Source organism: Centrocercus urophasianus, unplaced genomic scaffold, assembly GCF_019232065.1.
Source record: "Centrocercus urophasianus isolate 14NV4802_14NV808 unplaced genomic scaffold, USGS_Curo_1.0 seq_13, whole genome shotgun sequence".
NCBI classification, from domain to species: Eukaryota; Metazoa; Chordata; class Aves; order Galliformes; family Phasianidae; genus Centrocercus; species Centrocercus urophasianus.
Genome location: NW_024884475.1, coordinates 46584884 through 46600070, shown reverse-complemented (window position 1 = coordinate 46600070; position 15187 = coordinate 46584884). Strand labels below are relative to the sequence as shown.

General features: G+C 39.3%; 1 protein-coding gene across 1 annotated transcript in view; it reads left to right on the top strand.

Moving 5' to 3' along the window:
• Positions 1-15187, top strand: part of GALNTL6 (polypeptide N-acetylgalactosaminyltransferase like 6) — a 416272-nt gene that overhangs the window by 377623 nt on the left and 23462 nt on the right. The window contains exon 8 of the mRNA XM_042812502.1: positions 4342-4449. Coding sequence (XP_042668436.1) covers positions 4342-4449 — 108 coding nt within the window. The remainder of the gene's footprint in view (positions 1-4341; positions 4450-15187) is intronic.

Genomic DNA, 15187 nt, shown 5'->3' with positions numbered 1-15187 from the left:
GATGGCTGTTGAAATATCCATGGTCATCAGTTTCCAATGTACACAGTACTGTTTCAGTATCACTGGCATGAAATCCCACTGCACCAGAAGTAAATGGTTTTGCTGTTTCTGACCTTCCTGGCCACACAGCCACACATCTGAAGTCATTGTTCCCATTTTTCAATCTTTTCTTGCATTTAGTTGGACATTCTTGTTACATTGAAAAATTCATAATAAAATATTCTTCCTTCTCCTTTTCTACTGCTGCCAAATCTCATTATATTTATATAATGAGGCTTATAGTAGGGAGGCTTATATTTCAGGAAGAATGTCTGCAACATCCCATGATGTTTTGTATTCTTATTTTCTACACCTTTTTCAGCCTCCCTGTGGTAGTACATTTCTCCTGGTCTTAGTCTCTCTTTCTTGCTCAGTGCAAGCACCAAACTGACAGTATTGCACAGCATAGTTTATATTCCTCTTCCACCAGTTTACTGTTTTGTGGTTTTTTTTCCTATAATTTCAGTGTCTCTTGTCATTGTCTGTCTTATTACTGACTCTCAGCAGCAGCAGTATATTTCTCAATTAGTTTTGAAGCCTGATCCAAAACCCATTCAGTCCCTCCTCAATCTTTTACTTAATTTGTTATATGTTTACGTTCCTGTTCCCAGCAAATACATCCTCCACTGCTCCAATATCATGAGTCTCTTACTGCGGTAATTATGATTACAGCATAGCATATGGATTGGAATCTTGTTCTCTTGTGCACTGTATTTACATTTTACAGATAGTCTTTCAAGCTGGGTAGATAAGGCAAGGAGGGAGAGAGCAGGCAGCATTCATTATGAGGATGAAGTAATATGAAAAGAGGGTGATTCACCCCAAAGTCCTATAACAGCTGTATAATGGAACCAGAAAAATGTTGTGGCAATACCTAAGCTGCAGTCGGGACCTAAACCACACAACCATAACTTAATCTCTTTTAAAGCTTTGCATTAATTCTTGCCTCTTGCTTTCAACCATCCCCATAAAGTGTTTTGCAACATTCTCTGGGAAAGAGCTATATAAAGACAAATCGTTATATAGTATATAGATGACACATAAACTACTCTTATTTTGATCTTTCCAAGCTGAAATTGCACTGTTTTGGTTTCATCTTTGTTTTTTATACCTCAGACACGGAGCAGATTCATTGCTTTTGTAAGGAGGAGGCATTAGCAATCTTGAGAGTTTCATTGCTTACTTCTTAGATAAACAGAGGCATCAGTGTTGTGATATCATTTTACCAAATGTCCCACACCACCTGAATTCCTTTCATGGTACACTGAAGAACTGCAATATTTAACACAGAAGCCATTCTCCGATTTCCTGTATTCAGTGCAGGTGACATAAAAATGCACATTTTAAAGACAGGGTTGCCAGAATTGATCTTCCCAAGAAAATATAAAAAACGCCTTTAAAACCATTCTGAAGCTGAAAGATAAACAGGAACAGCTGCTAAATGTCCTTCAAGGCAGCCCAAGATTCATTTCAATTACCCTACACAGAGCACCTCAGGTGCAGCACAGCATTTTCAAGTTTTATGTCTATCAAATATAAACCTAACACAAAGTGTTTTTTCCTCCCACTTGTTATTGCCTCAGCATACCTGACAGGGCTTTTTTCTGAATCTTTTTCTTCTTTTCCTTTTTTATTTTGTCTTTTTTTTTTTTTTTTCTTTAACTGATATCCAATGCAGTGCATGTCTACCTCTGCTCTCACTGGCCAAGTTAAATTAACATTGGCCTACATGTGTATATGTATGTGTATATATACTACTTTATACTACTCTCTTGGGTGTTTTTTTTTTTTGCATTTGTTCTTTGTTCTGTGGCTGACCTCCCTCTGAGTCAAATTTCTGTGCTGTCTCCTCTTCAGTGACTTAGAAACCTTGCTTAATAACTTCAGTGTCTTGTCTAGCCTTCAAAATAATGTTTTCATTTAAAAAAGCAGCAACGAATAGTCTGTATATGCCTGCACTTTCATCAGTGCATTGGTTTATTTCAAGACAGCCACAGAGATTTCCACCAGAAGATCCCAAAGGAAATAATGTACAAATGAAGTATTGACAGAAAGATGAATAATGTATTTTTTAATAATTGGCATTACCCACCTGATTTTAACATTCTCATGTTTATAACTTTTAATATGAGCATTGTGAGGTAGGTGACATGGGCTTAGGCGGATGAAGATTTGATGATTTCAGTGTTTTCTTTAAGAAGTATGTTTTACAAAATACTTTCAAAAAACAAAAGGTCGTGTCAACATGGCATAGCAAGGCTGCTCTGGGCTGCAACGAGTTCTTCTGGCACAGATGCAGGGCATTTCTTTGGGTCTCCATTTCCAACCCATCAGAAGAACTGTGCTCGCGCTTAATTCCATCAACATACATGTTTCCATTTGACAGAGCGATATCCAGTACAGCTGCCTGTATAACCCTGTGCTGCCCATCTGCACAATGTGTCTGCCCATCTGACATGCTGCCATGCACCAGAAGCAGCAGCATGGCACTCCTTGTCCTGGAAGGACAGGCTGCTGGGAGCTGTTAAGCTCCCAGGTAACTCACAGCTGTACCCAACTGCACAGTGAGGTCTCTGGATCTGCAGGGCAAGCCCAGGGTCTTCCCCTACCTCTGCCAGTTTCAAGCCTTCCTTACTTCCTCCCCTAGCGTACTTAAGTTTGTCCAGCAGTCTGCTGCAAAGCGTCAAATGATTACCAGGTCTCAGCTGGATGTCAGGGCTGCCAGCTGACAGACTACATGGACCAATACCCAAATGACCCATAAGATGTAGCTTCCTAAAATGCTTTGCAGCTCAAGCCCTCATGCTAAAACCCCTGCTTTTTCCATTCACAGCATGAGTAGCACAGTCAGTCTCAGGAGCTGAATTCCCAATTGCTACTTTCGGCAATTGCTTTCAGTTACACTCAAGCACCAAGTTATCCCATAGTGCAGCGCTTAGCATATGCGTGTTCAGATTACTAAAATTTCATTATAAGCTCATGACCACACAGCCAGAACCGCACAGATGTAGTGCAGGCAAGCACAGTGAAAGAGGCCAAACTCCTGTCCATTTTTGCTGTTGCTTTAAGTGAATGAAATTAATCATGTATTTTTTCCTGTGATTTCAGTAAGCCAGCAGCTACAGCCAGTTAGCAGGTAGGGAGGAGAGGGAGGGTATAGAATGTAAGGTTAAAAAGTATAGATGTACATTGTCCTCTTCAGGCCTCACAGAAAACATCAAACATTCATAATTATATCATAATATCTGATACCTTTTGTTAGGGATCTGATCACTGTTGTTTTAATGGGAAGCATATCAACTTCCTGATGAATTCCTTACTGCATGTAAGTCATTCACTGGTAAGATATGCCGTCATCTGTCTGTTGTGCTTTAGCCTAGGTCATAAATTTGCTTCATCTCACTCCAGAATGCTTCGAATACAGATAAAATCATATGTAATACATGGACCTGAATTCTCATCTCAACGAATGCAAATATTTCATGACACATCTTTACATGCACCTACATAAAGAAGCACTTAAAGGATAAGCCTTTTCTCTCTCAGCTTGTATGTGGTTTTCTTTTAAACAGAGTGGGAAGGGGCTCATGAAATTTTTGTTTCCAGTGTGCTCCCCTGAAGTTCAGGGTCCTGATGCTGCTTTTTTCTCCAGATCACAAATTCCACCAGGCCACAATCACAAAAGCCCAGGCTGCCTTCAATCTTAACGTCATTAATGGTCTCCTCTACATTGGTGAGCATGAGATCCAATAGGACTTCAGCTTGGGTTGATCTGTCTAATACCTGGAGCAGGAATTTATCCTCAACAGACTCCAGGAATGTCCTGGATAAATAACATCAAATAACTCTTGATAAGGACAAGCCAACCAGAGACCAACAGTTGCAAGCCCTTGTATGGACAGAGGGCCAAGGCTTGCAGCTGGTTTGATTGTTCTGCAAGGAGGAGAAAATCCCCCAGAGACAGTCCTGGGTTTTGACATCCCTCGGGAGGCTTGTTTGAACTCTCTTGTCCTCCTTTTGAAATTTTGGTCCTGTATGTTTTGAACAGCTGACTTAATAATATTCTGCTGCTTTTTCAGGAGGATCATTGATACAGTAAATGTTTTATACTTTTATTTTGAACATACTCTGCTTTTGTAAGGTGAGATACCAGCTACCAAAGAACCTTATTATCTAATCCCAGCATTGGGCATGCAAATAAGGCCACCACTATAAGTACAGGAAAAGTCAGTACAGAATGATGTGTAGTTTTCACATATCCCACGAATTAAAATGCCATGTTTTGCTCCATGTGTCTTCTAGGTGTGGATGTGTGGAGGTGGCATGTTCGATGTTCCATGCTCTAGAGTTGGGCATATCTACAGGAAGTATGTCCCTTATAAAGTTCCTTCTGGCACCAGCCTAGCACGTGTGAGTAATTGGGTTTTGCTGTTTTTCATTTTCATTTACAATCACTTTCTTCATTTCCTGTGAACTGGTTTCCACACCTAACAGTAAGCCATTAAAATGTGAAACGAATGTTGCTTTATTTTTCTGAAATGAGATGTGCAATTGCTGCAGTTATGCTGCCTTGCAGAGATAAAATTGCAAAGAGCAAAATGAAAGCTTAAAATTGTAGGGCTGGACATTTCAGCGCAGAAGTGTGTTTCGTAGCAATTCAAAAGAACCTAAGAATAACCTAAGGCTTATGCTCCTTGAATAGCACAGTGTTGTCAGGCATAGCAGGACCAATTTGAAAGCACGTTTTCTTATCTGTCAGCAGAACAGGCAGAATCTTGCATAAGGAATATTTTCTGAGGGAAAAGAACTGAGCAACAATGATTTGAGCGACTGTCTAATTATTGTATAAAACCTGGTTATGGGATGCTGCCAGCTTGGAGCCATGTGAGTGAGAAATTAGGAGACCTCTAGATATTTCTCAGACTACCATCCATATCCATGGGGAACTTTTTGCTCAAGAGAAAATGTTCTGTAACTTTCTGGAGATGTTCACAGGATGTCAAAAGATGGGAGACAAAGGCCACAGATGTAGCTTCCAGGCAGATACTAGTATTTATTCATGCTTAAATTTAATCTTTTCTATTTTAGAGGATTTTTTTTAAATGGCATTAATATTAAAGTCTGTATATTGCCATAGGATAATATTTTATGAATCCTTTTTTTCTTAATAATGAAAATGTGGTAAAAATAAAAGAATATATTTCTTTTAAAGGGGAGATATTCTTAGTTTCAGCAGCATGGAACAAGTCTGGCTGTGATAACTCTGGAGACAGGAATGAGGCCTTCTGTACTCCCTGCCTGACAGCTGCCTAGAGAGAGAAAAAATTGCCTGAAAAGAATGCCCATGTAAATAGCAAGGCACAGTAATGGGATTAGTGGTTGTGGCAGTGTTGGTGACAAGGGGATTGATTAAGTTGAGAGGTTCAGATCTTCCCCTAAGCTAAGCACGTGTATTCTCAAAGTGTTCTTGTTCAGATTTCTACACTGGTTGATATAAACTGCTTTGTTATTGTATCCCCTGGTGAAATCACACTTAACTTGATGTTAGAAGTCCAAGTTTCATTCTTTCTTTTCCCCTGCTACAGAACAAAGTATCTCATAAGAGAATATCCTGTCTTGTGCATTACCTGTAGCAGTCAAATTCAGTCATTTCTGTTTGTACTTACTAGCATCTCATACAGTTCAACGTTACCTTTTATGGTGGCACTGTGAATACTTGCAGCCAACGGGTAGCCACAGCCTGCAGTCTCGCTTTTTTTCTGTTCATATGCATGTGTGTGTATCTATACGCATGTAATGTATTCATATTTTTATACCATATATTTATTTTCACATTCTAATGAAACATCCGTGAAATACTGACACCGTAAAATACCAGATATAAAATTAAATACCTGCACATGCTCTGCCCTGTCTTGTGAGAAAAGATGTAGTAGCGTGTTGATGAGATGGACCTTATCCATCCTATTCAAGAAATAGTTGCATCTGTGTTAGAATCTGAAATATGATGATGCTGAGGTAAATTTCTGGCATATGTTAAAATTTGAAAGAAAATTTGAATTTCCAGGTTTTTAATTTTTTTCTGGTACAGTATTCTAAATCAAAATATGACTGTTAAGATACATTGTATCAAGGTTGCCAACAGTATATGATCTTCTGTACGTTTTAGTGTTTGGGGCTATCTTAATAACTAGCCAAGGAAGAAAGGACCCTGAACCATAACGTTGTGTTTAAGCCCAAAAATATTCTCCTTCTGTCATCCAATCCAGAAAAGCAAAAGCAAGTACATACTCATCTTTCATATGTCAGTCCCTTTGAAACAGGCCATTTGTGGTTTTGAATAAACTGCTCCAAACAGAGCTGTTAGCCAAAATAATGCTATGGCATGTTGCCTAGATTTTTCATCATTCGTTACCTTATTCTCCAAATATCATGATGTTCTCCAAAGAATGTAGTTTGCCTGTAAAAATATTTTATCTGAAACTTCCCTCCAGTTCAATAATATAATGGATAGCATAGCAAAGAATACCTAGAAGTATTATCTCTGCAATATTTTCAGTACTTAGTTGTTTCCATAAAACATTTCACTAAATCCTTTTCCATCTTCTGGTGTGTAAAGAAGGATGCTGGAGGTGCAGTTCACAAGGGAATAAGCCGTAGGAAGCCCAACTGAGATTGTGTAAATGATTGCAGTAGCCACTTCACTTGTCAAGAGAGAGCTTTCTGTTGTGCAGATACTGCTTTAAAGAAGCATGGATGTCCTCATCCTGTCCCTCAACACCAGCACAAGTGACAAAGGGACAAGTTAGAAAGATGGAGCTTCTAGACATGCCATGGATCTATTTTCAAGCTGTTTCAGCCTATGTTTGCCCATTTTACCTTCTCTTCTTGTAGAATTTCACCTGTTTACATCTTTTAGTAGCAAGTTTCAACATGCAATTTCAGCTAGCTATGTAATATCTGACCAGCTTAGGTATATTTTTAAAAAGCTATGATCTGCCATGAGGATAACTTGATTTATAAAATGAAAGACTTGTCAAAAACCGTGTTCTGCCTTCCCCATCAGTAAATAACCATTAGTGTACCACACACAATAGCAGGTGTCATTACAGCAATTTTCTATATCCTTATTATTGTATTTCTTTCCTTCTTTTCTGCCATTCTAGACCTGACAGGCCTACACATACCTTATGCGTTGAAAAAAATCCACCTATGTCTGTAAAACATTTTCTGTACAGAAGTAAAGCAAACTGTAAACATGCGTAGTAGATTTATAAAACAGGTCGTTACAGAATCACAGAATGGCCCGGATTGGAAGGGACCTCAAAGATCATGAATCTCCAACCCCCCACCACCACAGGCTCGGCCACCAACCAACACATTTAATACTAGACCAACACTAGTCACAAACAAATGCAAAAGCTTTTTTAACAAAGCTTTTTCTGGAGATGTCTCAGGATGTCGCTGCTTGCCAGGGGCCCAATTTACAGGTAATTGCACATAAAATGAGATTAATGAGCAGGCAGATGACAGAAGTGATTCCTCATTGTAGTGTGGAAGTACCATGTAATTATTCATTCATTCATTTTTTCAGTCATCCTCTGTACATCACTGCAGCGACTAATAGTTGCTTTTATTTGTTTGTTTTATGTAAAGTATAGCAAACTAGGCCTCAAATCTTAGAACCCCACACAAGTCATTGTCCTGTTAAGAACTGAATTGTTCGACTGGGCTGCTGTAGTTGCTTTATGACATTCTTCCCTGTTCCTATTTTTTTTTAAGAGTTACAGTTAAGCCTTTTTTTTTTTTTTTTTTTTTTTTTTTTTTACTGAGTTACCTATGAAGTTAAACCTTAAAATTCAATTAGTGATTTCTTTTAGATGTATCCCAGAAAATTATTTATTTTATTTTGCTTCTTGTTGGGGCGGGGGGATTTTTCCATTCATGATTCTGTCAGAAAATTGTTAATAAGCAGTCACTTTCAATAGGATATACAGAGATGAACTCAGAATTTCAAAATATATCCAGAGAATTTTTTTTCATTTACAGGTCTCTTACACAGCATTTTAGCCTTAACTCAGAACATTAGAGCATTAGGCCTTGCTGAAGGGAAGGGCAATCCCACTGAAGTTCACGTTTGGATGCTAACCCAACAGCATGGTGAATCCTAATCTTAAACTGAATTCCTCCCTGCACTCCAGGACATGGGATCCCAGAGCACAGTGATCCTCTGACCCAACAGACACAAGCCCGATGACATTTGCCTCATTACACAGTGTTGCTGAACTGGGACTTGCAAGAGTTTGTTTCAGGAATTCAGCTGCTAAAGGTGGGTTCAGATTCCCACCTGAACCATTCTCTCAGCCTTTTTCAGTGGCTTTGAAAAGATAATTTCTTTAAATAAAGAAATGTAGCTAGACCATCTGGTGCTGTGACTACGTTTGCATTTTTTGGCAGAGCTTCTTTTAATATTATGATCATTTATTTTAATTTTTTTTTTTTTCCAGCTGCAGATAATGTTTGGGCATTTTCTTAAAGCAGCCCTTCAACATTTTCTTTTGTTTCCAGACAAGTTAAAGAACAGAGGAGAAACAGTTAGGTAAAGAGAGCTCATAGGGCTGTTTTCTTGTGACTGGAGTACAAACCAATAGATGTGGCATGCTGCTTAGGGGCAGTGCTGGTACTTTCATAGTGACCTCCTTAGTGCTTAGCACACTTTCTAGTGTTAGTTCAACAGCCTGGCACTGGAAGCCACGTTATGTAGCTGAAGAAATGTGTCTGGAAACAAACTACTGAACTCTCTTCTAGGATTATCAGCAAAGGTGGACTGTAGGCTACCAAGTATGAGTCTGCAAAGTGGGCATCACAGTAGCAAGCAGATGTTACACCATTGTTCTGCTTCCTGTAGAGGAGCAGGTATCAGTAAATAAAGTTTGTATTTATACCTTTCTGAAACATTTATCTCTAGAGTGGCTGAGAAGATGATGTGCTCTACTTTCTCTACTCTCTCTCTCCCCACAGCTGCCTTACAAACAGGCTGAAGAGACATGCAGGCAGAGCTTGAGGCAGGGAGCGTCCTGGCAATGCACCATGTGTGCATACAGAGCTTGCTGCCCACTGAACCCCACAGTCCAGCCTCAAGTGAGCAGAGATGTGTCCTTTAGTGACAGCTGGCTTTTTCCAGCCACCTCTTCCCTTTTTTCAAAGTGTACATTTAACTTTTTTTTTTTTTTTTTGGGGGGGGGGGGGGGGGCGCAACATAGAGACACAAACATTGCTAAAAAGAATGAAATTCTGGCTGTTTTCAGGTGACATCTCTAGAATTTCAGTTTTAGGTATTTACAGTATACAGGCTGAAAACAGTCTCTTGCTTCTCTGCCAGCTGTGCTGTGCTATCTCTCACGAGAGTTATTTATATACACCACCAGCTTTGTCACCTAGTTAGTGCACTGTCTTCCATCGAGAAGCTTTTATTTTACACCTGCAGGCATCTCTTTATTTGCTTGCTTTTTTACACGAATGCAAACCATTACTGGAATGAAAGCTGATTAAGTTTTAAACATGATTATATACAGAGGACCAAAACAAGATGTCGGAGAGAAAGAAAAAGAAAAGGCTGCCAAACAGTAGCACTGCCTAATGCCAAAGAAAAAAAAAAAGGGAGTTAGGCAAGAAAAGGAATGGAAGAAAGCCCCCATTTGACCATAATCAATGTGGGCAGATATTGAGATCTGCACATCACAAAGTCGTACTTGGTGTCCAGGAAATACTTTATTATGCTTCCACTGTATAAATGTACAGAAAAGAGTAATGATTGTCACTGAAGGAGGAGCATTTGCGTGACATTCAGGTTTAGGGTACTGTTTTTCTCCTTGCGAGAGCTGTGAGGATATGTATTCTGCTGCTTCTGTCATATTAATCCATACTTGTTGAATAGGTTCCTCCAGTCATGCTTTTTCTCCTTTTTCGCAGTGATTTATTATTACTTTATATTACCCGTTTGCCAGAAGAGCATAAAGTATAGTTCTCTTGGCTGGCTGGATCCCAGTGTGCTTTTTAAATACTTCTTATGTAAAACAAACTGTACATTATGTTATTTCTAGCCAAGTGAAATGCAGCTGCTACCAAACATAAAAAAGATATCCGTCCTGAAGCAACAACAACACTGTACTTCACAGAATAAACAATAAAGAGCATTTAAAATGGGAAGATGAAGTGGGTAGAAATAACATGTATGAATGTTATTAGGAAGAAATAGATTAATATGCTGGTTGTGGCAGAGATTGTCGCATTGTTTTTAGCAAATAAACAGTTGTATCCCCTCTTATATTTCATAGTTGAAGTTTCTAGGCATGCTACAGTGACTCATGTTTGACTGATGTAATTGAAAGTGATTTTTGATGTCCTTGCTGATGAGGGAAATGACTGTTGTGACACATGAAACAACACCAGATGTGTGTGTGTCTGCTGGTGACATACAGCTTCCTGGAAAATGGCCGGGTTAAATGTAGGACAACAGGAATTCATTGCAGGATGCACCTGTTCCCATGGTAGTTGAATATTGACAAAAGCAAAGTCTGTGGATTTGGATTAGGGTTGGTTTCATTCCAAGAATGAGATAGTCACAGAATCAGAAGGAAACAGTTATGTAGGTGAAGTGAAACAAATAAGAGAACTGTAGCACTATTTTAGTGCCACTGGATAACAAAAACATACTTAGGAACATCTGGAGAAACTGAAAACAGAAATTGCATTTTAATGATAGCTTAACTGCTGCATCAAGAACATGAATTGGAAAAGATGTAACTGTTGGGGTGGAGTTTTGCAGGTTTGCAGTGTGCAGTAGTATGTCTCTGGGTAACACTTTTGTTATGAAGTATGGAATTACCTCTCTCTTCTCAGGGACCACTCTAGTTTAACCTTGTTCGGAAAAAATATTTATGAATCTGTCCTTTGCTATGTGTCTCCCCCAGTCCAGTTTTCCAACCTGCTAACCAGTGCCCACCTTCTCACTGAATTTTGGTAATAACATGTCTCTTGAAAAAGGTGGACAATCTTGCATCCTTAAAAAGAAGGGGCTGTCATTTGATCAAAGAGATGCATGTTTCCCACTTACTGTGGAATGTGAACAGGACAAAACAGTACATGAAATATTTCTTTCTCTTTTCTCCAGTCAAGTAGTTTCGACTCTTTATTGAAGTCTGGATGTCAGTGACATTGTAACTTACCGTCTTGTTGTAGAACACTGCTGAAAGAAAATCTAACACAAAGTTCCAGTTTTGAATGTGTGATTTATATAAAAAATCAAGGAAAACTTGTTCAAATATAAGCCCAATAATAAAGGATTTATCAAAGAACAATGCTGTAGCAGCGCCTCAAAATGTAACCACTTCAAAAATGCATGCATGGACAACTGATGGCAGCTGATGAATGAGTCTTTCTGAGGCTGATATGACCCTTGCATGCATCACTCAGCTTCTAGGTGGTACTGTCACAACCTTACACATAGAAGTATGCATCTTCTCAAATATCTTTGGGCTTTACTTTTTATCATGGAGAAACTTTCCACTGACTATGATGAGAGAGAACAAGTCATCACTGATCTGTCATGGATAGGTCTTGAGAAACTCCTCAAATGTCTATCTACAATTCCAGTGACTTCCTTATATTGTGTATCTGATTCATGTAACTATTTAGTATTGAACTGGTCCACATTTAATTACTCCTATTATTTTTTTTTTAATTATTTTTTTCCTCTTCAATTAAAACTCCAGCTTAACTAGGCTGATCATCTGTAGCCTTGCAATGAGTAGAAGTTTGCCAAGCAACAGCAGTTTTTCAGCTGTAGAAACATATTTCATTTATCCGCTCAGAATGCATTTAGGTGAGGTGTTCAGATTGAGGTAAAAGAATCCAAGCACATATGATCTACCACATCATGAGAGATCCCCAAACTGATTATTCTTACTGATAAAAATAATTGAAAAGGCATTTTAGAATCTGGCATTTAAAAGACTTCTTTTCTGTAGAAGATTATGCAAATATTATCAAAGTTAGAAATTGAGAGATTCAAGCCAACTTTTGTTTATTTTAAATTCTTTGTAGATTAACCTTACTGTGAGACTGGAGTGCTGTAAGGCATCTACAAAATGCCACCTGATCTCGTAGGCTTTTAAGTCTTATACATTATGAAGTTCTCCTAGTGTCAAATGGCTTGGCACCTGCTTTAATTCATATTCTGTCAAGATCTGTTCCCTCTCATTTATGGAGTTTAATAAGGGCACATGCTCCAGAATGTATCTAGCCTCATTTCAAGGCTCAGGCAAGGAGGACATGACACAGTCTTCCTTCCTCCACAATGTCTGTCACAGATAGTGGGAAAATCAGTTCTCGAAGAGACTTATAAAGGACTTGAAATCACTTCCTTGCAAGTATGTCACTTGACAAGTAAGCCTTAAAGTAAGATGACTTCTCTCATATTTCAGTTGTGAGCCGCTTCCTTTCTGTTGGTAAGGTCAGTAGGAAACTAGAATCTCATTGAAATGTGTGTGGAGAAGTTGTGTTCCTAGGAGGTTCTTCTCATAGGGCAACTTCTCACAATATTAGACAGCCACAGAACTGCAATATTCAACTCAGCAGAGCTCATTCATCTCCAAGGACACGATAAGTTATTATAGTGTAAGTAGAAATGTGAATAATGTTCGCCTTTGATTGTGTAAGGCTACTCTGGGCTAGCTTACAGAATTTGATCTACCTGACTTCATTCAATCTAAATATGGGGGTTAACTGTTATTTGATGATTCTGTTACTGGTCTGTACGTGTTTATTTTAAAGTGAAATGTTGTGATTACTGAGTTTCTGTAGTGAAAATAAAGATCAGAATCTCTTGTTAACTGAAGACAGCAAACCTCTTTAAAGTGTTTGGATACAGAATGCTTTCTTCTTGTAACAACCAACTTCAGAAAGAGCTTTCCACTACTTCAGGGGGAGGGCTGCTTACAATCATGTTCCTAAATAGTCCGGAGGTTTAGAGCTAGCAAATAAGGAGTTTATATTTTTAAAAAGATACTTACTGAAATTCAAAGGGCTGCCTCATACAGGTTCAGCTAATGATGGTAATGTATAAACATGCTAAGAACGTATAGTTTCCTTATAGAATCTGCCAAGGTGTGGAAAATTTTTAGCATAGAAGAGAAGCATAGATTTTGGAAGAACTAAGGAACACAGTTTTAAATAGATTTAGATCCTGTCAGTCTCACTTCAGTGGTTGGTAAAATTATGGAGAAGATTACTCTGGGAGCTACTGAAAAGCACAATACAGTCATTAATCAGGCAACATGGGTTGCCTGTTTATGAACTTTTTTTCCTTTTATGACAAGGTTACCCACCAAAATGACCAAAGGGAGCGGTTGATATAATATTTTTGAATTTCAGCAAAGCTTTTGGCACTCTTTCTCACAATATCCTTCTGCATAAAATGTCCAGCATGCAGCTAGACAAATGAAGATTGCACTGGGTGAACAATTGGCTAATGGGTCAGGCTCAAAGGATTGTTTATAGTAGATGGAGGTACATCAGGCTGGTTGCTAGTCATTGGTGTGGAATGGTGTAGAGCTCCATTTTAGGGCCAGTTGTCTTCAACATTTTAATCAGTGAGCTGGCTGCAAGACTCAAAGGTGTACGTGAAAGCACACAAAGTGCGGTTGTGAATAACACTGTAGGGGAACTGCTGGATCATGGCCTGAACCTCTGATTGACCACCTGGATTGAGCACTGAGTCAGCTGTGAGAGCACAGGTGAAGGCAATTCACCTGAGTGATCAGAAGTGGTGGAGCCTGGCTCCACCTCTACTAGACCCCCCATTTAAGGACTGACTGCCACTAAGGACGGGTCTCTCTTTCTGGAGGTTGCTCCTTGTGGGGTTTATTGTAAGCCTACAAAACTGGTGAGCGCTTTCCATTTATTTTTTATTATCTTTCTAACATGATAATCTTACTAAACCTGACTTTTCTGTATGCTTATTGATCATCCAATGCTTTATAATATTTATTATAAAGTATGCATACTGGTCTTACAAACACTGAAATAGAGGCAGCTATTTGTTGGCTCCCTCAAAGGTAGAGAGGTCTTATGGAGAGATCTTGACATATTAGAGCAAACACTGAATTCTGCATCTGGGATGGAGCTGTACAGACTAGGTGACAGAAGGTGGGAGATCAGCCCCCACAGAAAGGGATCTAGGGGTTCTGGTTAAAGACAAGTTGAATTTGAGTTAACGCTGTGCCTTGGAAGCCAAAGGAGCCCACTGCACCCTGGGATGCACCAGATCCAACACTGCTAGCCAGATGAGAGAAAGGATTGTCCCACTCTGCTTTGTACTGGTGTAGCCTCACCTCCAGCACTTTGTGCAGGTTTTGGCACCGGTGTGTGAGAAGAACATGAAACTGTTAGCATCCAAAAGATAGCTACAACGATAGTGAAGGGTCTGGAGGTCAAGGCATGTGCGGAGCTGCTGAGATCCCTTGGTTTTTTTCAGCCTAGAGAAAAGGAGATGGAGGGGAGGTCTCATGGCAGCCTGTGCCTTCTTTACAAGGGGCGCAGAGGAGTAGTACTGAGCTCTGCTCTCTGGTGGCAGCACCAGGGCCTGAGTGAATGGCATGGAGCTGTGTCAGGGAAATGTTGGGCTGAGGATTATGGAAAGATTCTGCACCATGGAGCAGTGGGCATGGTATTGAGCTGCCAGAGTTTAAGGCGTGTTTGGAAATCACTTTCAATTTTGGATTTGAAGCTTAGGTAGTAGGAACCCCTGTTGGTTCCTTCTAACTCAGGATATTCTATGATATATGGGTAAAGTAGCTTCCCTGATACTTGGGGAGTGGTGTGCAGAACTGTATTTTCCTCAAGTTTGGTAAGTTCCCACCATCACAGGAAAGAAAGGAAGGGAGAAAGAGGAAGGAAGGATTTGTTGAAAAACAAAGAGATTTTAATGGGTGAATGGGAATTTTGAGCTAATAAGCAAGTATAATAATATGCAGCATGTCTGTTGACTCCTTTCTCATTCAGTTACAATCATCTAGGGAAGAATGCTGTTCTTTTAGATTGTCCAAATAACAGTAGAAAATTCCTGCAGTCTTCTATAAAACCCGTG